This window comes from Cetorhinus maximus, chromosome 1 (assembly GCF_964194155.1).
Source record: "Cetorhinus maximus chromosome 1, sCetMax3.hap1.1, whole genome shotgun sequence".
In the NCBI taxonomy this organism is placed as follows: Eukaryota; Metazoa; Chordata; class Chondrichthyes; order Lamniformes; family Cetorhinidae; genus Cetorhinus; species Cetorhinus maximus.
In genome coordinates this window covers 165,245,987-165,273,752 of record NC_135879.1, presented here as the reverse complement: position 1 = coordinate 165,273,752, position 27,766 = coordinate 165,245,987, and the positions used below count along the sequence as shown (strand labels likewise).

Genomic DNA, 27,766 nt, shown 5'->3' with positions numbered 1-27,766 from the left:
GTAAAGAGCTGAGGCATTTTATCCACCATATGGAACATTGTGTCAGGAGTGTGAAGCTGAAATTGACTGCATTTTAATAGCTGTAAGAACAGCAGGGAACATTTAAAACTACAGTCTGCAACTTGTACCACACATTGACTACTAAGTGAGTCAGGATGGTTTTGAATATTCCAGTACCTGTTTCTACGGAGATGAAGGCAGATTTGAAAATTAATTAGAATTCTTTCAGTTTCAATGGCCAGGACTATGAAATTACCACAGAGTTAAACAAGAAACATGAACAAATAAGAGTAGAAACTCTGTTATCCGCGCTGGGCAAAGAATGCTACAAGCTGTATTGCAACCTAGACCTCACTGAGGGGCAAAAAAGGCCAGTCTTCAAGGTGGAGGCCTTGAAGACCCGTTTTTAACCCTCTATTAATGTTATTAACGAATGCTATATGTTCATTATCAGAGCTCAGGAAGTGGGGAAGAACTTTGATTAGTATGTGTCTGCACTGAGACACATAGCTGAATATTGTGAGTCTGAGCAACTGAAGGATGATTTGATCAGGGATCGGATTGTCTTAGGATCAAGGGATCCTACTGTGAGAGCACATCTGCTGAAAGAAGTGAAACTTACTCTCAAGAAAGCTACTACATGTGCAGAAGCTCTGAAGTGATTAATCATCAGCTGAAGATTTTTGATAGGAGAACTGATGGGGCTTTGCACTATGTGGAAAGGCAGTCTAGGCCTTTCAAGTACAAAACGATGGAGAAAAGGAAGAGCTATTTACAGAAGGGCCAGCAGAAAGATTAAGGTCAGAGCACTGGATGCAAATATTGTGGTGGATACACAAGAAAGAAAAAGAAGCATGTCCAGCATGGGGAAGGCAGTGCCCTAAGTGCAAACTGAATCACTTTTCATGCAAGTGTTTTGCTGGAAGAAAAAAAGTAAGCCTATGAAGATGGTTTCTAGAGAGATGTCGGACAATGATTCTACATGCTAGAACAGGTTGGCACCATCAATTCTGAAGGTAGAAAATGGTTTGTGACTATTGGAATGATGACTTCCGAAGGAGAGCACCAAGTTAATGTGAAGTATAAGATAGACACCAGTGCTATATGCAAAATCATGAGCTTCTCAGACCTGTTTGAAATTGCTCAAAATGGTGACCCAAAAATGAAGCTGTGGAAGATAAAATTGAGGCTCTATGATGGAACTATGCTCACCCCAAGAGGGCAAACTAAGCCCAATGCAGTGGGAAGAAAGAAGATCTACAGTTCCAGATAGGAGACGCGAAGCAATATCCCCTCATCTCAGCTGAAACAGGTCAAAAGCTTGGATTGGTAACCCTCCATGAACCAGAAGAGATTTGCAGTGTTTCACATGGCACAAAGCCATTGACTGCTGAACAGATCCTGGCAAATTACAAAGATGTTTTCACAGGTCTTGGATGTCTTCCTGATGAATATCATCTTGAAATAGAAAAGAGTGTGAGACCGACTCAGCATATTCTGAGAAGAGTTCCAGCTGCCATCAAGTCCAGCCTGAAAGACATGATGGGAGTAATCAAAAAAGTAACAATTCCTACAGACTGGATTAGCAGCATGGTAGCAGTGAAACAACTTGGAAAACTGAGACTATGATCCAAAGGACCTCAGTAAAGCTCTGAAGAGACCTCGCTAACCCATGCCAACCATTGAAGAAATTTTACCGCAATTTGCCACAGCAAAGATCTTTACCATCCTAGATCCTTTTAAGATCCTGAGAGGTCTTGACAGGGTGGATGTGGAGAGGATATTTCCTCTTGTGGGAGAATCTAGAACCAGGGTCACTGTTTAAAAATAAAGGATTGCTCATTTAAGGCAGAGATGAGAAGATTTTTTTTCTCTCAGAGGATTGTGAGTCTTTGGAATTCTCTTCCTCAAAAGGTGGTGGAAGTCAGCTCTCTGAATATTTTTAAAGCAGAGGTAGATAGATTGATTAACAAGGGGGTGAAAGGTTATCAGGGGTAGGCAGAAATGTAAGGCTGAGGTTACAATCAGATCAGCCATGATCTTATTGAATGGAGGAGAAGGCTCGAGGGATGGCCTACTCCTGCTCCTAATTCATATGTTCATATGTAGACATGAAGGATGGATATTGGTAAGTGAAGTTGGATGAAAGCAGCAGTTATCTGTGTACGTTCTGGATGGTATCTGGGAGGTACAGATGGTTGTGCATGCCATTTGCCATTTCTGCTGTTCTAGAAGAGTATCAACACAGAGCACGAGATAGTCAATGACTTTCTAGGAGTGGAAGTGATCGTGGATAATCTGCTAGTCAATGGATGATGGATGTAGAGATACAGTGGAGGAAGCCATTGCAGACCATGATCAGAATCTAGTGAGAGTGATAGAGACAGCTCGCCAGATAAACGTGAAGCTGAATAATAAAAAACTGCAACTGAACCTGGCTGAAGTCAAGTGCACAGGTCATGTACTGAAAGTGAAAAGACTTCACCTTGACCCTGATTAGGTATGAGCGGTAGCAGAGGTGCAGCAGCCAACAGATGTGAAGGCAGTTCAATGATTTGAAGGATTTGTGAACTACCTAGGGGAGAATTTTCTTCCCATCGAGGGGGCTGAGCAGGCGCGCATTCATTTGCTGCCCGCGATCGGCTGTGTGCCGCCATTTTACGTGGGCAGCCTATTAAGGCCCACCCAGCGTAATGCGCAACCAGAAGCGCTGAGCGTTCTCTGTGCAGGCGGGGGGAGGAGGCACACGCACGAAAGAGTGCAGAAATCCCCAGGGAGATTAGTTTGATTATGAAAAATTTAAATAAAGAAAAAAAATTTTTCAGACGTGTCCCCTCGTGACAGTCTCACATGAGCTGGGAAATGTCAATGACTTTTAATAAAAATTTTTATTCAATTTTTAAACACTTCATGAAACCTCATCCCACCCGTGGATGAGGTTTCGTGTTAAATGCGAAGGCCGCCAGGTAACCAGCTTAATTAGTTAATCAATGGCCTTAATACGCCTTTGACAGTTCGGCGGGCGCGCAGCTGACTTTGGTGAGCACCCGCCAAACTGACGATCTGAATGACACGCGGTGACGTCGGGACACACGCCCAATGTCACCGCACATCATTTTACATGGCGAGCGAGGCCTACCTCCATACACTGATCAGAAGATTCAAGCCCTAGTGCAGTTTTTGCCCAATTTGTCATCAGAGTGTGAACCTCTACATAAGCTCACTGAAAAGGATGTTCAGTGGTATTGGGGCACAGAACAAGAAACAGCTTTTGCTCAGATCAAATAACTAGTGGCGGCAACTCCTGTGCTGAGGTACTACAACGTTAACAATGAGGTCATCCTGCAGTATGATGCCAACAAGACAGGACTTAGAGCAACCCTCATGCAGCGATGTCAATCAGTTGCATTTGCATCTGCTAAAAAAAAATGAATGATGCTATGTCCAGATGAAGAAAGAGTGCCTTGGCTATTGTCTTTGCTTGTGACCGTTTTATTCAATACCTGTTTGGGAGAGACAAAGTGATGGTAGAGTCTGACCACAAGCCACTTTAAAGTATTTTTCTCAAAACATTTCTACCTACTCCAAAATGTCTGCAAAGGATGTTACTTTGCCTGCAGAGATATTGGAAGTTAAGTACAAGCAGGGGAAGCAGATATGGCTCTTGAGAGTTGCACTCCCTTTGAAGAAAGATGATGATGCTAGTATGAAGTGTGAAATCTTCCATATTCATCGAGAAGCAGCAGCACATCATGCTCTGGAAGTCATCAACCCATCAGAGACATTGAATCTAGTGTTTTGCTCAGATCAAGCAAACTATGCAATGAGATGCAACTCTCCAAGTGCTGCAAGAAGTAGTGATGACAGGATGGCCTGAAACTATCTAGGACTATAAGAGAGTGTTGGGCATACAGGGATGAAGTGATTGCCTTCTTGTACAAAGGAACTAGAGTCATCATCCCTAAGGAGATGAGGAAAGAGATGCTGAAGCATATCCATGCTGGCCATCAGGAATTGAGCCTAGTCTGAGAAAGGCAACAAAAGTACTCTACTGGCCAAATATGGAGATCAAAGACCATACCAATCAGTGCAGTGCTTGTAATGAACATAAAGCTAAGCAAGCTAAAGAGCTACCCATGACTCATGACATCCCAGACAGACCGTGGATGAAACTTGGAACAGACCTCTTCACTCTCTTTAGAACTAACTATCACGTCACCGTCAACTACTTTTCAGTCTACTGGGAGTTGACAAGCTGACGTCAATGGCCACCAGTGAGATCATAGAATGCCTGAAAGCACACCTTAGTCATCATGACATTCCTGACATTGTGATGAGCGACAATGGCCCTCAGTTCGTAAATGAAGAATTCAGGCACTTCAAAAATGATTGGAAAATTCAGCACTGCACATCATCTCCACACTATCCCCAGTCAAGTGGAAAAGTCCAGGCAGCAGTGAAATTTGCCAAAGGATCATCAAAAAATTGAGTAGACCCATGCTGTATGAGGGTTACTCTAAGTCCTGCCTCGCATCACACTGCTGGGTGACTTCATTGTTAACATTGTAGTGCCTCAACACAGGCGTTGCCATCACTGGTTGTTTGATCTGAGCAAAAGCTGTTCCTTGTTCTGTGCCCCTATACCACTGAACATCCTTTGCAGTGTGTTTACATGTACTACCTTACTTCGCGAGGTAGTTCACAAATCCTACAAATCATTGAACCGCCTTCACATCTGTTGGTTGCTGCATCTCTCCTACAGCTCACACCTTATCAGGATCAGCACAGATGTGTACAAGGCGATTTTTGAGTGGAGAAAAACACTTACTGAAGGCATGGAAAGTAGTCCAGTCCAGCAACTTCTGTCACGCTGCACCCAAGCTTGCAATAGCTAAAACTCTACTGAAACCAGAGCCAGAATTTTCACGTCGGCATGCGCCATCGTGATACTTCGGTGGGTGGGCACACAATGATCTTCGATGCGCGCCTGCCATTAATTAACGAGCCAATTAAGGCCCTTGAGGCAATTTTTGACGCCGATTTTTCAGGGCCCATGCAACCTTCAGGTTGTTGCACGGGCACAATGGGCAGGCGGGTAGGCCACATTTTTATAAATTTCGTCCATGGGCGGGTGAGTGGGGTCGTGAGTGTTATTTGTCAGACGTTTAATGCTTAAACTTACTGCTATTTGCCTGTATGAACAGGAATACGTCAAAACTCTTCACAGCTGTTTAGACAGGAGTAACAGGCTTCAGGTCAGGACTCTGGAGTAAACATCATTTTTGGGGTAAAAGCAAAATACTGCGGATGCTGAAAACCTGAAACAAAAACAAAAATTGCTGGAAAAACTCAGCAGGTCTGACAACGTCTGTGGAGAGAAAGACAGAGTTAACATTTTGAGTCCATGTGACTCTTCATCAGAACTAAAGAAGACTCTTCTTCATAACTGAACCGGTTCTGAAGAAGAGCCATAAGGACTCAAAACGTTAACTCTGTCTTTCTCTCCACAGATGCTGTCAGACCTGCTGAGTTTTTCCAGCAATTTTTGTTTTTGTATCATTTCTGGGGCCTTGCTGGTTTCAGGCAGCCTTCCCTTAGCTTGGGAATGGGAGTTGTGCTATCCACTGGAGGCACCTCCTATGAGGAGGAAGGAAGGGGCAGAAGATGGAGGAGGCCAGGAGTCCACATTCAGCCTCCAGGGGAGCCACTTTTGGGAGGAGAGGCGCAGGTACAAGAGGCGCAAAAGGAAGTCCAAGGTGTAAGGGGCCACAGAAGACGCCACTATCCTGCTGCCAGGGTATACAGGCGGCGAAGCAGCTATCTCAATATGTCTGAGGTGCAGTGCCGAAGGAGGCTCCGTCTCTCAAGGGAGACAGTGACTTCCATTTGTCAGATGATTGGCCCTGAGATCTGCGCCAACTGTATGGGTGGGCACCCCTTGCCAGCAGCATTGAAGGTCACGACTGCCCTCAACTTCTGTGCCTCCAGCTCTTTCCAGGGGTTGGTGGGTGACCTTTGTGGAGTCTCCCAATCAGCTGTCCACACTTGTGTCAAGCAGGTAACAGAGGCTCTGTTCAGGCGTGGATTGGCTTTCATCCACTACCACTGGGACGAGGCCAGCCAGACCAAGCGAGCCAGAGGCTTTGGGGCGATTGCTGGCTTCCCCCGGTCCAGGGTCCTATAGACTGTTCACATGTGGCCATCAAGGTGCCAGCAGGTGAGCCCGGTGCCTTCGTCAACAGGAAGGGCTTCCACTCCATGAACGTGCAGATAATGTGTGATCACAGGATGCAGATTCTGCAAGTCTGTGCAAGGTACCCAGGCAGCTCCCACGACGCCTACATCCTCTGACACTCCCAGGTGCCGGGGCTCTTCAGTGCTCCAGCCTGGCTGGATGGATGGCTGCTGGGTGACAAGGGCTATCCCATCAAGAGGTGGTTCATGACACCTCTCCACCATCAAAGAACAGAGGCCGAGCAGCGGTACAAAAGGAGCCACACCTCCATAAGAGCAGTGGTGGAGAGAACCATCGGTCTTCTCAAGTTGCGCTTCCAATCTCTGGACTGCTCAGGGGGCGCACTCCAGTACCCCCCAGATCGTGTGTCACTGATAGTGGTTGCATGCTGCACTCTGCACAATCTTGCGTTGGATAAGGGGGAACGCAGTCCAGCAGTGAGTCCAAGGATGAGCACGCACAGGGGAACACTGAGGGGATAGACACTGACCCGGGCATCCTTCAGGGAGGCAGGGACACCCGGGAGACTTTAGTCCAACGAACCTTCAGCTGGCCCATCATAGATGGACCTCCAACACACACCAGGGCTGCAGACTCCATATTCGATACCTGAGAGCAATATCTGCTTGGTTAGGAACATTAACTATGTGCCTTGTCAATAAAGCTCAATGACAAACAAGTCACTCATAACATCATGGGTTCCCGTCCACCTGCAAAAGTAAGGAATCGCCCTGAGCCATGCTCACATTCAAACATTAATGAATTAACAAACTAAAGCAGAAAAGAAACTGAATGCAAAGGTGTTACGCATGACACCAACTTGTCATCAACTAATAGGGCAACATAAAACCACCAGTGAGAAGCCCGTGGTGCGCATAAGGTGCCGTAAGTTTACGTTTCCGGGTGCTATATCTAGGTGCTTCCCCCCCTTGCTGGCACTGGCATCTGAGACAGCCTGCTCACTGGTGCTGTCCCGTTGGCCTCGATGACCTTAGCGAGCATCCTCTGGTCCCTGGAGCCTTTGATGGCACCACCTGAGAGGGAGTGGCCAGTTCCACGGCTAGCATCTCCCCAGTCGCCGCAGCCTCATCGGATCCCATGGGCACTGGCAGAGGGGAGGAGGAGTTTCTCCCTCATCCGGAGTGCCCTGAGAGGAGCCCGCAGAGATGACAGGCAGCTCTTGCGCCGACTTGAGGTCGCTTCAGATCTTCCTGCTCACCATTGATGGATTGGCACCAAGCTGGGATTCTTGGTACCCAATTCATCTCCCACACTGGCACTGACCAGCTGAGATCAATGCTGCTGTGAGGGCTTGCAGGTCCGAGTGCAACCCCAGAAGGCCCTGATTATTCTCCTGGAGGAGCCTCTCCACGAGAGTCGCCACTCTCTCCATGGAGGAAGTATGGTGCTTGGCCATGAGGCTCATTGTATCGGTGATGGTCCATGTGGACTCCTCACGCACGGGCACCATGCCACGCATTGTCTTATGTATCTCCACCAGATCCTCCCGCAGATCCTGCTGCACTTCCAGCATCTGTTGCCTCATAGGCGACTCCAGAGACACATCATCAGCCACCAACTGAGCATGTGCCTGATTCCCTGCAGTCCTCCGACTGCCGACCTTACAAGCGAGTGTGAAGTGCCCTCACCGCTGTGCCCCGGGAAATTAGCCAACGATCTAATTCCCACTGAGGTGCTAGTTTCTGCGCTGGTGCCTACCAGGCAGAGATGGTGTGACAGTGGTGATTCCATTTCATCTGGGCCTACAGGTGTGAGAGGTGGCCCTTCTGCCTCCTCCTCCCGGCCCTGCTCCGGTGATGCTGAAAGGAAGAACAAGGACATTTGATTAGTTCAAGTGGAGACAATGTCAATGTGCATGCCTGTCCCCCAGATCAGTATGTGCTCATCCTTCCATAATCAATGGTCAACCCATGTTGGAAGCTTCAATCGCTGAACATACAACAGTAGGATAGCTGCTGGGACACACATGGTGGCCTCAATGCACGGCAATCTTACCTCCCCGTGGCACCCCAGCCTCACCGCCACCAGTGGACCTGGACACATGACACCTCTCCAGCTCCATCACCTCCTGCTCGTATCTGATGATTATGGCCAACTGGGCCTGGCCTCCACCAGTCCGCATCCGCTCGTCAGCGTTGTGTGCAGTCTTCTCCTGAAAAGGAGAGAAGAGCATTGATTAGTCCACCCTGTACCTGGATTCCCATCACATCCCTGCCAACCCAGCCAGAGTGGGACATTGCAGTGCTTCGTCACCCTGCCGCTGCCGCACACTCACACCAACACCAAGAAGCCAGAGCTGACCCCCCCTTGCCCAAATGCTGCCTCCATTACATTTGCCACCACACGGTCTAACCTTGCAAAGCAAGGAGGCACAAGCACATGGAACGCAAAGACCAGCAGATGGATTGGTGCCCCGCCACCTGGAAGCTCCCCTCCCAGTATGTCAGCAGCCTGACTTTGACACGTTTTGCAGTTCCAGCACTCTGCCTAGGTGCAGATCCTTAAGGTTGCTCCCAAAACAGTACTCTGGGTGCCAGTGTCGCACCTGCTGCAAGTGCAGAACCCTCTCAGCATCACCTGCTCAGGGTGAACTAGGCATGGGCAATATCTGCTGGCCCACCCAGTGAGGGAAACATGCTGTGAATGATTCAATGTTGTAACTGCTCTCAGAGGCATTGGGGGGTGGTCGGGGGGTGGGGGGGAAGCCTACCTGCTGTGTTAAGTGCCCTCTGCCAACATGGTGCTCACTCTTCCCGAACGCAGGAGGTCGTTGAAAGGCTTGAAGCACTGGACTCAGGTGCATCGCACCACATCATGGGAGCTGACTATCTCTGCCACCTCCTCCCAGACACGTTTAGCCAGGTGGGGGGCCCCCCTTCTCCCGTCTCTAGGAACAAGGACCTCCCGCTATGCTGCCACCTCCAGGAGGGCGGCTAAGCACTCGTCAGAAAAGCGAGGGGCACACTGCCCTGCTGCCCTACCCTCCTTCCTGGCCTGCTCCGCTGCCCTACCCTCCTTCCTGGCCTGCTCCGCTGCCCTACCCTCCGGCCTGGCCTGCTCTGCTGCCCTACCCTCCGACCTGGCCTGCACCACTGCCCTACCCTCCGGCCTGGCCTGCTCTCCAGCAGTGCTCTGGGGAGCCCTTCAACTGGCCTTGATGAACAGCCTTTGGAAGGCTGCCTGCGCTCTATTTGAACAGGCCGCCGGGTCGCCATTGGACCCAGCGGTCATTGCACTCCCGCCGCCGCCCACCCACTCCCGCTGTCCTCGGGAGCCGCGATTCACGCTGGGCAGGCCTTAATTGGCCAGCCCTTGTAAAATGGTGGCGCACAGCCGATCACAGGCAGCGATTGGCTCCGCGCCCGCCCGTGCCCGCTCCCGAAATGCCCGCCCGACAGGGAGAAAATTCTCCCCCAAAAGTAGTAACAGGAGTGAGTGACAAAATTAAAGTTACATGACCAAAAGCCAAATCATTGCCAGAATTGAGAGTTGGTGAGCCGGTCAGAGCGCAAAGATTCAGCACACTCGACAAATGTCAGCCCACTTGGCAACTTGGAACCTGCGTCAAGCAGCTATCACCTCAACTGTACATGGTGAAAATGAACCAGATATATTGTTGCAACCACAGGCACGTACGTGCTACTGGAGAAGCTGCTCCTTTACAACAGGCTGCTGATGAGGAAGCGTTGATTTCATCAACTGAACAAGGAACAGAACGACCATCAGCCCCTGAGGTCACCTGCTCCCCAACAAATGCAACTGTGCACAAAGACATTTCTCCAAACATCCCCCTTTTCATAAAAAGGAAAAAATGACATTGCGTGCACTATCACTTAGTTGATCAGTAGCAACATTTACCACGGTAACAACATTCCCTGGAGGGGCAATGTCATCACAGGAACCAGCAGACACCAGACGAATAAACAATAACAACCCACACGCGTACCATTAAAGATTATGTGCGCAATGCATGCGTGGAGTTGGACGAAAGTAGGACAGACTAGAATGAACAGTTTTCTGTCCGCGAATGATGACTTTCTTTGTAGACTGCGTATGTGGGTAACTTGCAACTGCAAATGATAGTGCAAGCAATGTTTTTTTTCTTTTGATGGAAAGGGGGGTGTTTGGAGAAATGCCTTTGTGCAAGGTTACCTGTTGGGTACTGTGGATTGCTATAGTCAGCTGAACTCTGGTCTAATTTATTTTTGTGAGTAAAGGATTGAGGCAGAAGTCATTTTACCCTAAACATTAGTAGGTGGGCAACCTGTTCAATATCCAGTGTAAACAATCCCAGCAAAAGAATCAATTCTGTCAATCCTGTGCCACACTCATACAGATACACTAAAAGGTGTAAGCTTAAGAGCACAAGAGGCACAAATATTAAAATTGTTTTTGTAAGTACAAAGGATTAGGAAATGCAACCCTCACTTTATTTACTGTGGCAAGGCAGAAATTTAAAACCTCATTAGAATGGACATTTTAGAACGTACAGACTAAGCATAACTTTGATTTCATAATTTAGGGAGACTCCACTACAGGAATCTCTCCTATCTGCTAAAAGGCAATAATCCCAAATTGAATAAATCTTTGGAACTGTCTATAAAGTTTAGCATAAATACATGGCAACCAATTGGTTATTACCAAATCAATGCTGAGTGAGGAAACAACAGAATTTACGTAAATGCTTAAGTTGTTTCTTAAATGTAAATCAAATTGAAACCTATGTAAACATTTCAGTGAAGTGAATAATTCATAATGAAATTCTCATTCTTCCTCATTTATGTTATTAATTATGAAAACAGAATTTAAAAACCCTTAATAAATCTGTTTATTGATTTTGTGGGACAATTCTAAAAAAATATTTATGTTGCTCTCTGAAAGGGCCATCCATTTGGTTCCATTCAAATCAGGATCCTGAACTTTATAAATAGGAGGCTTAAAGTACAAGTAAGTTACGGTGAGCTTCCATAAAACACTGGGTTGGCCTTAACTCAGGTATTGTGTCCAATTCCGGGCACTACACTTTAGGAAGGATGTGAAATTTTATTTTATTTATTCACGGAATATGGGCTTTGCTGGATAAGCCAGCATTTATTGCCCCATCCCTAATTGCCTTTGAGAAGGTGGTGGTGAACTTCCTTTTTGAACCACTGCAGTTCATTTGGTGTAGATACACCCATGTGCTGTTAGGGAGGGAGTTCCAAGATTTTGACCCTGCGACAGTGAAGGAGTGGCGATATATTCCCAAGTCAGGATGGTGAGTGGCTTTGAGGGGAACTTCCAGATGGTGGTGTTCCGATGTATCTGCTGCTCTTATCCTTCTAGATGGTAGTGTTGTGGGTTTGGAAGGTGCTGTCTAAGGAGCCTTGATGAGTTCCTGCAGAGCATCTTGTAGATGGTACACACTGCTGCCACTGTGCATCGGTGGTGGAGGGAGTGAATGTTTGTGAATGTGGTGCCAATCAAGTGGGCTGCTTTGCCCTGGATGGTGTCAAGCTCCTTGTGTGTTGTTGGAGCTGCACTCATCCAGCTAAGTGGAGAGTATTCCATCACACTCCTGACTTGTGCTTGTAGATTGTGGACAGGCTTTGGGGAGTAAGGAAGTGAGTTACTTGCTGCAGGATTCCTAGCCTCTGACTTTCTCTTGTAGCCACAGTATTTACATGGCTAGTCCAGTTCAGTTTCTGATCAATGGTAACCCCCAAGATATTGATAGTGGGGGATTTAGTGATGGCAGTACCATTGAATGTCAAGGGATGATGGTTAGATTCTCTCTTGTTATTGCCTGCCACTTGTGTGGTGTGAATGTTACTTGCCACTTGTCAGCCCAAGCCTGGATGTTGTCCAGATCTTGCTGCATTTGGACATAGGCTGCTTCAGTATCCGAGGAGTTGTGAATGATGCTGAACATTGTGCAATCATCAGCGAACATCCTCACATCTGACCTTATGATGGAAGGAAGGTCATTGATGAAGCAGCTGAAGATGATTGTGCCTAGGATAGTACCCTGAGGAACTCCTGCAGCGATGTCCTGGAGTTGTGATGACTGACCTACAACAACCACAACCATCTTCCTTTGTGCTAGGTATGACTCCAATCAGTGGAGAGTTTTCCCCTGTATTCTCATTAACCCCAGTTTTGCTAGGGCTCCTTGATGCCACACTCGGTCAAATTCTGCCTTGATATCAGGGGCAGGAACTCTCACCTCACCTCGGGAGTTCAGCTCTTTTACCTATGTTTGAACTAAGGCTGTAATGAGGTCACAAGCTAAGTAGCCCTGGCAGAACCCCAACTGAGCATCAGTGATCAGGTTATTGCTAAGCAAGTGCCACTTGATAGCACTGTTAATGACCCCTTCCATTACCTTACTGATAATGGAGAGTAGACTGATAGGGCGGTAAGTTGTCGGGTTGGATTTGCCCTGTTTTTTGTGCACAGTCACACCTGAGCAATTTTCCACATAGTCGGGTAGATGCCAGTGTTGTAGCTGTACTGGAACAGCTTGGCTAGGGCGCGGCAAGTTCTGGAGCATAAGTTTTCAGTACTATTGCCGGACTATTGTCAGGGCCATAACCTTTGCAGTATCCAGTGCCTTCAACCATTTCTTGATATCGTGTAGAGTGAATCGAATTGGTTGAAGACTGGTATCTGTGATGCTGGGGACCTCTGGTGGAGGCTGAGATGGAGCATCCACTCGGCACTTCTGGCTGAATATTTTAGCAAATGCTTCAGCCTTATCTTTTGCACTGATGTGCTGGGCTCTCCTCATTGTTGAGGATGGGGATATTTGTGGAGATTCCTCCTCCTCCAGTGAGTTGTTTAATTGTCCACCACCATTCATAATTGGATGCGGCAGGACTGCAGAGCTTAGACCTGATCTGGTGGTTGTGGAATTGCTTAGCTCTGTCTATCACTTGCTGCTTATGCTGTTTGGCACATCATCCTGTGTTATAGCTTCACTAGGTTGACACCTCATTTCTAGGTATGCCCGGTGCTGCTCGTGGCATGCCCTCCTGCAATCTTCATTGAACCAGGGTTGATCACTTGGCTTGGTGGTAATGGTAGAGTGGGGGTATGCAGGCCATGAGGCTACAGACTGTGGTTGAGTACAATTCCCAGTCTTGAGTTGTTAGATCTATTCGAAATCTATCCCATTTGGCACGGTGGTAGTGCCACACAACACGATGAAGGGCATTCTCAATGTGAAGCTGGCATCTGCGGCAGGCAGGTTGGCGAGGATGATGTCAAGTGTGTTTTCCCCTCTTGTTGGTTCCCTAATCACCAGTCTAGCAGCTATGTCCTTAACGACTCAACCAGCTCGGTCAGTAATAGTGCTACCGAGCCACTCTTGGTGATGGACATTGAAGTTCCCCACCCAGAGTACATTCTGCACCCTTGCCACCCTCAGTTCCAGTGGTGTTCAACATGGAGGATTACTGATCCATCAGCTGTTGGGGGGGTGAGGTGGGGTGTGCGGTGCATGGTAATCTGTAAGGTGTGATTCTGTGAGGCTGACTATGTCAGGCTGTTGCTTGCATTGTCAGGGTAAGGTCATCCACATTTTTAAATTTTCAAGACGTTGTTGGCAACATGTTGCTTGCGTGTGGTCATTGAAAAAGCATCGGTGTGAGAATTGAGTAAAGTGGCAGTCCATTGTTGAGGAACTGGGATAAACTGACTTTATTGCCAGATGGACAGGTAGCTGCATGTTGCTCAGCGTTGTCCATACCAACTGTGTTTTGAGGCAGGGGAGGATCCTTGTGCACTGGAACACTGGTCTGTCCACTCAATCTTAATCTGGTACCACTGGACGAAGCATGCATATCGCAAATCCTACCAATTGGTACCTGAAAACTGTCGTGGGGTCCAGCAACCAATTTGAATAAAACTACTGTCCATTTTAGACAGGAGTGCTGCCACCCATTTCATAAATCAAGTCAGGTAGACCTTATGCAACCAATAGGCAGTGGGATTTTTAAAAATTTACTGACCCCACCCCTCCCCTGCCTATTTATGAGCATGAATAGGGCCGTATGCAGATGAAAATTGTCATCCATGTACCAACACCAATCTATTTGTACCAATGCATTGACATCTGCTTCCAAGATCATACTATGATATGAAATCTCTAAGAAAATGCATTTCTGGTTCAGGAATTCTACACTTTCCCTTTGTTTTAAAAAATTGCTCGAGACTTGAATCTTCAGGCAGGCTCAGTTCCAGAGAGAGCCTGCTGTGAGAAACCAGCTTTGAAATCAACCTGTTGAATAGTAATCATGCTGATGCTGCAGCTGACATGCTATAGTCACTGCCATTGAACCACTTGAGAGTGGCTTTCCTTTCTTTACAAGCCAAATTTAAAAATGTATTGTGCTCCCAAACAGAATTGGCAAGGTGATGATATCAACATTCTGTCATATCATTGTGCCCCGGCTATTTAATTACATGGCAAAGCACTTAGTAGAACAGCAACACTCTCCATTTAAGCCAGTTCTTTTATTATTTGTCTAGTCTCTTAGCTGAATTAAGTGAACCTACAACCTCTATTGTTTCCAGGGCAACAGTGATTAAATCTGACTATGTGGCCCTTTAGGCCTACCCATGTTAATCTCAAACATTTCCTTTAATTTACTGTCTGACATTCTATATTGTGAGTCACATCAGATACATGGCTTTCTACACATTGAGACCAATTTATGAAATGCACTGTCTGGGAAATAAATGCATGGACCATTAATGTTAATTTGTTCAGCTGCTATGGTGCAACAATTCCTTGTAATTGTACATCTGGCTGTAAAAGGACATGCATTGTTCATTTTAACATAGAAACTCTGAGCACTATGTAATTACTAATAGTGTATTTGGAATAAGCTTATAAACACATAGCATTTCAGTTTTTAATTTTCATCACAGCTTTTAATTTTTCACCTTTGCAAAGTGCTAATCGTTGCTCAAGAACACACAGCACAGACAAGTTCACACCGGTTTGCAAAAAGCTGGTGATATGCTGGCTTTAGTTTTTATATTTATTTGGGTCATCCAGATAGCTGACATCGGCAGAGACTGGTCACAATAACAGTTTGCACTTATGTAGCATCTTTAAAGTGATGAAGTGCTTAGCAGAAGTGGAAAAAAAACTGGAGGCTGAGAAATAGAGGAAGGCGACTGAACACCAGGTCAAAAAGGTAGGTTTTGAGGAGGTTTTTGAAGAAGCTATAGGAAGACAGAAAGACTTTAGAAGTTCCACAGTGTGGGGATGAAGGTCGTAAAGACAAATATGAACTAAAGGCAAGGGGAGTGCAAGGGAAAATGCTAGTAACTTGCACAGGGATAGAAAGGGAATAGGACTTACTGTGGGGTAGAACACAAATGGCAGAATTTTTAATTGGTTGTGATTTCTGAATGATAGAACTCCAGCAAGGTCAGCAAGGACTAATTGAAACTGGAGGTGAAAAGGCATGTTAAACATTTGAGTGACAGTCAGAATGAGATAGGAGGCAGGGGATGTTACAGAGATGAAAATAGAGGCCCATGTCTGCTGGACTGGGAACTTTCTAGGTTGTTGTGCATTAAAGCTAGGACATACACTATTGTTTCTTTTAGTATCGATTATGCTGAATTCATACTTCTATCTACTTCCCCTGCTTCCCCCTGTATGTTACATAGAAATATTCTTGTACACCAGAGGTTATGGAGCAGATGTGAATCAGAATCTCACTGGGGTCCGTGCTGGGATCTGCTCTACTTTAACAATATGCCTCAACCCTAACCTCAGAAAGGCACTGACTCCTAACTGCACCAATGTGGCATTTTCTAACAGTAAAATTTAATTCAGTGTTAACTAATTTCACTAAAAGTGAATTGTGGATCTGTACCCACATTTCCCTAATCAATATATATATGAATTAAGAGCAGGAGTAGATCACTCAGTCCCTTGAGCCTGCTCCACCATTCAATAAGACGATGGCTGCTCTGATTGTAACCTCAACTCCACATTCTCAGCTACCCCCGATAACCTTTCACCCCCTTGCTTATCAAGAATCGACCCATCTCTGCCTTAATATTCAAAGACTCTGCTGCCAGCACCTTTTGAGGAAGAAAGTTCCAAGGGCTCATGACCCTCTGAGAGAAAAAATGTCTCCTCATCTCTGTCTTAAATGGGCGAACCCTTATTTTTAAACAGTGACCCCTAGTTCTAGATTCTCCTACAAGAGGAAACATCCTTTCCACATCCACCCTGTCAAGACCCCTCAGGATCTTATATGTTTCAATCAAGTCATGTCTTAGTCTTCTAAACTCCAGCCGATACAAGCCTAGTCTGTCCAACCTTTCCTCTTACAACAACCCACCCATTCCAGGTATTAGTCTAGTACCCCTTCTCTGAACTGCTTCCAATACATTTACATCCTTCCTTAAATAAGGAGACCAATACTGTACACAGTACTCCAGGTGTGGTCTCATCAATGCCCTGTACAACTGAAGCATAACCTCCCTACCTTTGCACTCAATTCCCCTCACAATAAATGATAACATTCTCTTAGCTTTCCTAATTACTTGCTCTACCTGCATACTAACCTTTTGCGATTCATGCACTAGGAAACCCAGATCCCTCTGCATCTCAGAGCTCTGTAACCTCTTACCATTTAGATAATATGCTTCTTTCTTATTCTTCCTGCCAAAATGGAGAATTTCACATTTCCCCACATTATATTCCATTTGCCAGATCTTTTCCCACTTATTTAACCTATCCATGTCCCTTTGTAGCCTCCTTATGTCCTTTTCACAAATTACTTTCCTACCTATCTTTGTGCCATCAACAAATTTACCAACCATACCTTTGGCCCCTTCATCCAAGTCATTTACATAAATTGGAAAAAGTTGCTGCCCCAGCTCTGATCCCTGTGGCACACCATTTGTTACATCTTGTCAACCAGAAAATGACCCATTTATGCTTACTCACTGTTTTCTGTTAGCTAACCAATTTTCTGTCAATGCAAATATGTTACCCCCTACACCATAAGCTTTTATTTTTTGCAATAACCTTTGATGTGGCACTTTATCAAATGCCTTCTGGAATCTAAGTACAGTACATCCACCAGTTCACCTTTATCCACAGCACATGTTACTTCTGCAAAGAACTCAAATAAATTGGTAAAACATGATTTCCCTTTCACAAAATCATGTTAACTTTGTTCAATTGCCTTGAATTGTTCTAAGTGCCCTGTTAGAATAGTGTCAATCCCCCTCACTATACTATCCCCCACTACCACTGCATTCCTTTTTGCTCCCCCCACTTGAATGGCCTCCTGTACCATGGTGCCATGGCCCATCTGCTCATCCGGCCTGTATACCTCACTTTCGTCCACAGAGGTTGCAAGCCCTTCAAACCTGTTTGACAATTGCAAAGGCTGAGGCTCCTCCACCTACTGCCTGCTCGATCCCTTTACCTGCCTCACTCACGGTCACACCCTCCTGTTCCTCACCGTTGACCAAAACAGACGACCCTAATGGGTGTGACCATCTTCTGGTACAAAGTGTCCAGCTATCTCTTTTCCCTCCCTGATGTTTCACAATGTCTGCAGTTCAGCTTCCAGATCAATAAGCCTGATCCAGAATTCCTAATTTGCATTCCTAATATATTCCTAATTTGATGGTACTGTCAAATTGGGTAGTGCAATTTTGCTAATCTCTCTCTTTCTTCAGGTAACATGCCCTAAGAGGGCATTGGCAACCATGGACCTCCACGTTAATCTTGCTCTGCAGGTGTGGATCATCTTTATTGTTGGTACAGTCATCCAGTTTTTGACGCACTTTAGAAAGATCATTCTTTGTCCACCTCGATCTCTTTTACCATCGATCTTTCCCATCAGCACCAGACTTTCAAAATCATGGGCCAGGATATTACGGCCCCTCTCACCCAGTGGGATATTATGGTCCCACCAAGCTGAATGGAGAATTAAATGGCTCGCCGATTCCGCCCTGTGGAGACACACTGCGGTGGGGCCATAAAACCCTGGCCATGATTTCTTATTACGCACCCAAGAAATCCCAACTCTCCCTTCCTGATCTTGGTCAGCAGAGTTCTTCTGGTCTCAGATTTTACTAGCACCTCTTCATTGGTAATGTGACTTGCCCAAGAAAACTTAATTATTCGCCTCAAAAATCACAACTCTGCAGCCTTGATTCTTCTCTGCATTGCTTCACAGACCAGCCAACACTCTTTCGTCTGTCAGAATTTGTGTGATGTAGCATTTTGGCAATAGGAAAGGATAAAATAAGTGCCAAGTTTCTGCTGGATCAGTCTTATGGATCTTCCAATGGCTGAGCAGTATTGTAAGGTTGTAGAAGCAGATCTGCTTGTCCTCTTGATTGTGGAAGGATGGAGGAAAGCATAATGAAGAGGAAAAACAAGAAAAGTGACAAAAAAGAAAAACACACAAACAGTTGAAAGGTTAATAATATTTGTAAAAATACTGCCATTAAAGTATGGAGGAGTAATAGAGTTTCTTCTGTGCCCTGTTTGGTGTGCGCTAGCCAGGTATTTCCAATATACAGTAGTTTCTTCCCCACTTGCCATACTTGTTGACTTCAGTCATTACAGGCTGAGACTACCTGAAAGGACTCCACCACACAGAAAATAGATGGTTTCATTTTAAATTTCACTGCAAATATTAGTGTAAGAGCATATGATACAATCTTATAAAACTCCTGAAAGTTATTTTTCCTGATATATATAAATGAGCTAGATCTTTCCTGATATGTATAAATGACTAGATCTTGGGGGAGAAATTTCCCTATGGCGGGCGGGGGCGGGAGCAGGCAGGGGCAGGCATGGAGCCGATCGCGCGCACCACCTTTTTATGCGGCAAGGCCAATTAAGGCCTGCCCAGCGTAATGCGTGGCCAATAGCACTCGGCGCTACCTGTGCGGACGGGGGGAGGAGAGAAAGCCGGGGCCTGCGCTCTTTCACGCATGCGCGTGAAAGAGTGCAGCAATCTCCCTGAGGGACGAAGCTGCCTCAGGGAGATTGAATGGATTAGAAAACTTTTTAATAAATAAAGTAAAAATTTATTTAAACATGTCCCCTCATGTGACAGTGTCACATGAGCTGGGACATGTTTGTGAAGTTAGTAAAATTTATTTATTTATTTTATAAAAGCTTCAGGAAACCTCGTCCCACCCGTGGATGAGGTGTCCTGAAAAATGCGAAGGCCGCTTGGGCTCTTCGCCTGCCCGCCAGCCTTAAGGTTGGATGGTAATATTCTTAACAAGTGTAATTACTTTTTTAATGGCCTTAATAGGCCGTTGATAGTTCAGCGGGCTCGCAGCCGGCTCCGGCGTGCACCAGCCAAATGATATATTGAAATGACACGTGATGATACTGAGATACACGTCCGACGTCATCGCATGTCATTTTACACGTCGGCGTGTTGGGCCCGCCCCTGCACACTGACCGGAAGATTCAGCCCTTGGTGTGCAGGGGACAATTTCAAAGTTTGCGGATGACACAAGACTTGGGAGAATTGTTAACTGTGAGGAGGACAGTATAGAACTTCAAAAGGACACTGACACATTGGTGGAGTGGGCAGATAGGTAGCAGATGAGGATCAATGCGGAGAAATGTGAAGATAAACTTTGGTACAAAGGACATGGAGAGATAGTATAAAATAAAGGATACTATTCTAAAGGGTGTGCAGGAGCAGAGAGACCTGGGTGTATATGTACATAAGTCATTAAAGGTGGCAGGGCAGGTAGAGAGCTGTTTATAAAGCATACATACAGTATTCTAGGCTTCATTAATAGAGGCATAGAGTACAAGAGCACTGAGGTTATGATGAACTTACATAAGACACTGGTTAGACCTCAGCTGGAGTATTGTGTACAGTTCTGGGTGCCACACTATAGGAAGGATGTGAACGCATTCAAGAGAGTGCAGAAGAAGTTTATGAGAATGGTTCCAGGAATGAGAAACTTCAGTTATGAGGAAAGATTGGAAAAGTTGGGACTGTTTTCCTTGGAGAGGAGAAGGCTAAGAGGAGATTTGTTAGAAGTTTTCAAAATCATGAGGGGCCTGGACAGAGTAGATAGGGAGAAGCTGTTCCCGCTAATAAATGGATCGAGGACCAGAGGGCACAGTTTTAAAGTGTTTTGCAAAAGAAGCAACTGCGAGGTGAGAAAAAACTTTTTCACACAGTGGGCAGAATTTTCTGCTTGACGTGCAGGGGGCGGGCCCCGCACATAAGCACATAAAATGGTGCGCGGTGACTTCGGGCGAGCATCCTGACGTCATCGCGATATTTCTCTGGGCAGGCGCGTGATGAAGTTCGACACATGCCCGCCATTAATTAACGGGCTAGTTAAGGCCCTTAAGTCGTCAATCGACGGCAATTTTCAGGCACTCATGTGATCTTCAGCGCAACGGGCAGGCGGGTAAGAGACTTTTTAATCAAACTTATCCACGGGCGGGATAAGAGGGCTCAGTGGGGTTGTGAATCTGGTCTTTGCAGTATTTATTGCAGAAAATGTTTTAAACTTGCCTGTGTGGTCTGTAGCAGTTCAGAACGAATTCCAGCAGCTTTCTGTGTACTTTAAACCTTCAGCTCAGCACTCTGCAGACAGTAATCTTTATTGGGCCTACAGCTTTCCGGAGGCCTCCCCTTAGCCTGGGTATAGGTTCTGACATGTCCAATGGAGGCAGCTCCTCTGAGGAGGCAGGAAGGGCGAGAATAAGGAAGAGGCCAGGAGTGCACATTCAGCCTCCAATGGGAGCCACCTTTGGGAGGAGAAGCGCATACACAAGGGGTGCAGGGCCAAGAGGTGGACCAAGGTGGAAGGGGCCGCAGAAGACGCCACTATCTGCTGCCAGGGTATACAGGCGGTAAAGCAGCTACCTCAATATGACTGAGGTGCAGTGCCGAAGGAGGCTCCGTCTCTCAAGGGAGACAGTCAATTACATCTGTCAGATGATTGGCCCTGAGATATCTCCTAGCTGTGTGGATGGACACCCCATGCCAGTGGCTCTGAAGGTCTCAGTTGCCCTCCACTTCTATGCCTCTGGCTCCTTCCAGGGTTCGGTGGGTGATCTTTGCGGTGTCTCCCAATCAGCTGTCCACACTTGTGTCAAGCAGGTTACAGATGCTCTGTTCAGACAGGCATTGACCTTCATCCACTTCCGCTGCAACCAGGCAAGTCAGGCACAGCGAGCCAGAGACCTCACGGCCATTGCTGGCTTCCCCCGTGTCCAGGGTGCAATAGACTGTACACATGTGGCCATCAAGGCGCCAGCAGGTGAGCCCGATGCCTTCGTCAACAGGAAGGGCTTCCACTCCATGAATGTGCAGATAGTGTGTGATCACAGGATGCTGATTCTACAAGTCAGTGCAAGGTACCCAGGCAGCTCCCACAACCCCTACATCCTCAGACACTCCCAGGTGCCGAGGCTCTTCAGTGCTACAGCCCGGCTGGATGGCTGCTGGGTGACAAGGGCCATCCTCTCAGAAGGTGGCTCATGTCGCCTCTCCGCCATTCAAGAACAGAAGCTGAGCAGCGCTACCATAGGAGCTACACCTCCACAAGGGCTGTGGTGGAGAGAGCCATCTTCTCAAGATGCGCTTCCGATGTCTGGACCGCTCAGGGGGCGCACTCCAGTACATGGTGACAGTGGTTGCATGCTGCACTCTGCACAATCTTGCGCTGGAAAGGGGGGACACAGTGGACGATGAAGACGTTGACGCAGTGGATGCGGCTGCAAATGATGAGTCCAGCATTGATTCTGAGGATGAGGAAGCACACGGGAATGCTGAGGGACTAAACGCTTACCTAGGACTACACCAAGGAGGCAGGGATGCCCGGGAGACTTTAATCTAATGAACCTTCAGCTAGCTCCACATAAATGGATCTGCAGGATCAGCCTTGCCTGGCGCTTCCATACTCAGCACCTAAGTGCTAAATCTGCATCAGGTCATCAGCTGCAACTAAGGGCTTTGGACATAAACTTGAATATCCAAACAAACACTCATGACATTTATCTTAAACATACAAATGCAGAACAAAGGAGCCACCTTCAGCCATGGTAACACATCTAGTTTTTATTTTAACCATCAGAAGTTCTCACAAATCCAAAACAAAATGTTAATCAAGCAAAAAAAAATTATAAGTACCTAATCTTGGGCCAATACAAAAGCACCAGTGAGAAACCCGTGGTGTGCCTAAGGTGCCTTATTTTTTCATTTCCGGGTGCTACGTCTTGGTGCCACCCCATCGCTCAGAGTGGCATCTGAGACAGCCTGCTAACTCTGCTGTCCTGTTGGCCTCGATGACCTTGGCGGTCATCCTCTGGCCCGTGGAGCCTGTGCTGGGCCTGCCTGGGAGGGATCTGCCAGTTCCACAGCTGGCATCTCCACAGTCGTTGCAGCCTCACCCGATGAAGCGGCCACTGGGAGAGGCGGAGCAGCTGGTGCCCATATCAGGAGCGCCGTGAGAGGAGCCACAGATATGACAGGCAGCTGCTGCGCTGACGTGAGGTCGCCCCGGATCTCCCTGCTCACCGTTGATGGATGGGCAACGAGCTGGGGAGCTTGAAGCCCACACCATCTCTCACATTGGCAATGACCAGCTGTGGTCATTGGCGCTGTGAGGGCTTGCAGGTCTGGGCATAACCCCAGGAGAACCTGATTGTTCTCCTGGAGGTGCCTCTCCATGAGAGTCACCACTCTCCCCATGGAGGAAGCATGGCGCTCGGCCATGAGGCTCATTACATCAGTGATGCTCCGCGTGGATGACTCCACCATGGACACCAAGTGAAGCACAGCCTCATGTATCTCCCCCAGATGCTCCGGCACACCCGGCCGCATTTCCTGCAGCTGCTGCATCGCGGACGACTCCAGAGGCACATTATCAGGCACCGACTGAGCATGTGTCTGGTCCCCTGCAGTCCTCCGACTGCTGGCGCCATCGGCACTCTCCGTCTCTGCCAGCTCCTCCAGCGACTGTGAAGTGCCCTCTCCACTGTGCCCAGGACACTAGCCGATGTTGCAATGCCCACCGAGGTGCTAGTATCTGCACTGGTGCCTGCCTCGCAGAAATGGTGTGACGCAGGTGACAGTTGAGGACCCTCAGGTGTGAGAGGGGGCCTCTGGAATTCCTCCTGGTGGACAGGCACTGATGATGCTGAAATGAACAACAAGGACAGTGGATCAGTTAGTGTGCACACAGTGACACACTTCATCCCTTTCCCCTGGCTCATTATGCGCTCAACCTTCCAGAACCTATGGACATGAATATTGGTGGGGTGGCAAATAGTGAGGAGGTTAGTCTTACATTACAGGCGGATATAGACGGGCTGGTCTACAGGAATGCCAAATGGAATGTCATGTGGATAAGTGTGAGGTGATGCACTTGGGCAGGACAAACAAGGCATGGGAATACACGATGAATGGTAGGACCATGAAACGTAAGGAGGATCAGAGGGACCTTGCTGTGCATATCAACAGGCCCCTTAAGGTAGCAGGTACATAAGGTGTTTAAGAAGGTAAAAGCCATACTTGCCTTTATTAGCCGAGGAATAGAATATAGGAACAGGGAGGTAATGTTCCAAGTGCAGAAAACACTGCCTAGGCCACAGCAATAGTTCTGTGTGCAGTTCTGAAATGCGCTTCACGGGAGGGATGTGATTGGAGTGGAGAGAGTGCAGAGGTCAGTGACCAGGATGCTGGCTGGGCTGGAGAGTTTGACTTATGAGGAGAGATAGCATAGACTGGGGTTATTTCCCCTGGAGCAGAGGAGATTGAGGGGTGACATTATTGAGGTTTATGAGGGGCATAGATAGGGTCGACAGAAATGACCTTTTCCCCTTGGCGGAGGGATGAGTAACCAAGTGGCATAGATTTAAGGTCAGGGGCATGAGGTTGACAGGTGATGTGATGAGCAACTTTTGCACACAGAGGGTGTTGGGAATGTGGGATGCACTGCCTGAAAGGGTGGTGGACGCAGAAACCCTCCTAACATGTAATAAGTATTTGGATGTGCAGTTGCGATGCCATGGCATACAAGGCCATGGGCATAGTGCTGGGAAATGAGATTAGAACAGTTAGGAAAGTGTTTGACGTGCACATCCTCAAAGGGCCTTTTTCTTTGCTCCACACCTCTGACTCTATCACTCTATGATCGAGCAATGTTGCAACAATAACAAATTAAACAATTATCAGTGGATGTTGGGAGGACATTGCGGATCTCACTGTTGGCCTCAAGTACCTGGCCGTTCCACCCCAGCCTCACCGACACCAGTTGACCTGGGCGTATGGCGCCTTTCAAGCTCCATGACTTCCTGTTCAAAGCGGCTTAACATCATCAGGTGAGCCTGGCTGCCTCCAGTCCTCGAACGCTCAGACGCATTATGAGCTTTCTTCTCCTGAATAACAGAGAACACCATTCATTGCGGCAATTTGCACATGGACTCTGCACGTGCACGCCATACCCCAACCACAGTGGCCCATATCAGGTCTCCAGTGTCTCCTCTCCCCGCTACTGCTGATCATTCACACAAAGATAGTACGCCTGCTCCCAACTGCCCCCCAATGGCCACCTTGGACACATTCTGCATACATCACTTTAGGAAACACATGGTCTTAGCTCCCATAGCATGGAGGAGCAACTACATGCAGCGTCGAGGGCATCAGATGGTTCTTGGCCATGAGACCTTCAAGCTCCCCTTCCACAATCTCATCACCGTGAATAGGACAGGTGTTGGAGTTCTGAGTATGCGCCTAGCTGCATCTCCTGCAGGTTGCCCTCAGTCTAGTCATGTGTGACTAAGAGCAACACATGGTGCGGGGGAGAACTCATCTCCTCAGGAACCACTCAGGCTGATCTAAGCATGGGCACTATCTGCTTGCCCACCCAGCGTACGAGAAATGCCCAACATGATTCAATGCAGTCACAAAAGTAAGACTTGGGAGGGGGGTGCTCAAAGGCTAAGGCTACCTGCTGGGTTAAATGCCCAATGCCAACATGGTTCTCACCCTTCCAGAGCACAACAAATCAGCGAAGCGTTTACGGCACTGGATCCAGGTGCACTGCACCATGTCGCGGGAGCTCACCACCTTCGCCATCTCCTCCTAGACACATTTGGTCATGTGGTGGGGCCTCCCCCTCCCATCCTGGGAGACCAACACCTCCCACTGTGCCTCCACCTCCTCGAGAAGGGCAGCAAGGCAATCATCTGAAAAGCGAGGGGCACATTGGCCCCCTGCTGGCCTACCCTGCAGCCTGTCCTGCTCCTGTGGCAGACCCTGCAGCCTGCCCTGCTCCTGTGGCAGACCCTGCAGCCTGCCCTGCTCCTGTGGCAGACCCTGCAGCCTGTCCTGCTCCGGTGGCAGACCCTGCAGCCTGTCCTGCTCCTGTGGCAGACCCTGCAGCCTGCCCTGCTCCTCTGCCCTTCCCTCCAGCGTTTCCTGCTCAGACGACCCTCTGCGGTGTGACCTGGAAGTGGCCATTGTGAGCAGCCTACAGGAGGCTGCCAGGCCTTCCTTTAAACAGGCTGCCGGGTCGCCATTGGACCCAGTGGTCTGTGCACGTCTGCCGCAGCCCCCGGCACAGTCCCGATCATGTGCGCCAATTGGGTCCTGTCGGCCGCTCCAGCTCCGCCCGCCCGACAGGCAGAAAATTCTGCCCAGTAAGTAGTTAGGGTTTGGAAGTGTAGCGAAGACAGGTTCAATTGAGGCATTCAAGAGGGCATTAGATGATTATCTAAATAGAAACAATGTGCAGGGTTACGGGGAAAAGGCAGGAGATTGGCACTAAGTTAAAATACTCAGAGAGCTGGTGCAGACACGATGGGCCGAATGACCTCTTTCTACACCAAAACAGTTCTGTGATTTTCAATGGCAGCTTGCCATTAAACAGCAAACAAGGGAATTCTATACAGATGCATTAGGTCATATGCTAATATTCACAGCCTAATATTTAGGTGACACTTAATTTCCTTGTTGGAAGAGGTTCATCAGATGATCTGTTAGTTTGTAACTGCTGAGGTAATTTCAAGGTTCTTGATATTAATTCTCTGTCACAGCGTGACAACAGTTCAATGAAAAAGTAGGTCACCAGATATATGATTATTGAACAGCTATTTGTCCTCTGAAAGGCCATATTGGCACAATAAAAATAATCAATCTTTCAAGATTGAGCACTGTTTCATCACTTTGCATCTGAAATCATTTACGGAAAGGACATAGAAAAAACACATCAATGGTTTATACTCAATATTTTATGAAGGGAAATACTCCATGATGTGACTTAGCAACTGTATCCCATGGTCCTTTCTGATGGAAAATTAAATAGAAGTACTGTGGGGATATCTAGAACCACATTTTAAATGGATTTACTTCTTTAGAAAGGAATTAGAGGATCGTAGGTGGTTTCAAATTTGTGACTAAAAAGATATAACATTTTATGAAGTAAAATGCAGAAGATGAGATATCATTCTGGTCATCCATTACAAGAAATGCAATTTGCTTCATCCCTTCCCTTTGTCGCACATTCTTCCCCTCCCTAATCTAACCCAAGTCTGGTAAGTAATCCAGTTGACAGGTTCTACTCCTTTTTATCTCACCACTCCCAGTATTGCAAACATTATCCTTAAAATGACTTATAAGTCACCATATCATAGAAAACGCTGTAGAATTGATTAAGATTGTAGTATTGGAGAAAGAAAGCAAGAGCTAAATTGTATTCTGAAAGTTTTATCAATCAGAAATCCATCAACATAAATATAAATATAGCCCATAGTGTTGATTTTCGGATAATTTGCTGTGGAGAAGTATTAAGTTTTGCATAATGTTGGTATTTATATTACTTTAACAAAAGTAACAAACCTCTCTACTGTATTTTCTAATTTCCTCTTAGGTCAACCCAAATCAAGACATACTCCTGGGATAATGCTCAGGTTATACTGGTTGGCAACAAATGTGACATGGAAGATGAAAGGATAGTATCTATGGAGAGAGGAAAACAGCTGGCAGACCAACTTGGTATGTTTGGTCAATGCAAATTACCTTGTTTAGCTGATTTATAATGCATTTTGTTGATGACATGTTGTTACAAATTCAGATATGTACTCTCTCAGGTTCACTTGCATCAATCATCCCTGTAAGTGGTCTGGACGTCATACTTTTATACAAGGTGATTTGCAGCGCTCCTATGATAATGCAATTTCGAGAGACCTGAACTGGATATTCATGGGCAGGATTTTCCCCTCATCGGACGTGCATGGTGGGCGGGCCCGGGAGCAGCCACACAGCGGTTTGCCGCCCGTGATCAGGCTCTGACCACAATTTCACGCTGGCTAGCCAATTAACGGCTAGCCAGTGTGAAACGCACGCTGAAACACTGGGCACTGCCAGGGTAGGGGGGGAGGAGAGCGAGCGCAGAAGTTAGCGCAGGTTCGGGGGAATGCACAGTGAAAGCTCCCTGAAGGCAGAGAGCTGCCTCAGGGAGCTGAAGTGTTTTAAATCA

General features: G+C 47.1%; 1 protein-coding gene across 2 annotated transcripts in view; it reads left to right on the top strand.

The window, feature by feature from the left end:
* The window catches only part of rab3c (RAB3C, member RAS oncogene family), a 255,761-nt gene that overhangs the window by 215,696 nt on the left and 12,299 nt on the right, over nucleotides 1-27,766 (top strand). For both annotated transcript variants that reach the window (XM_078549400.1, XM_078549391.1), the window contains exon 4: nucleotides 27,158-27,282. In XM_078549400.1, the coding sequence (XP_078405526.1) occupies nucleotides 27,158-27,282 (125 nt within the window). The remainder of the gene's footprint in view (nucleotides 1-27,157; nucleotides 27,283-27,766) is intronic.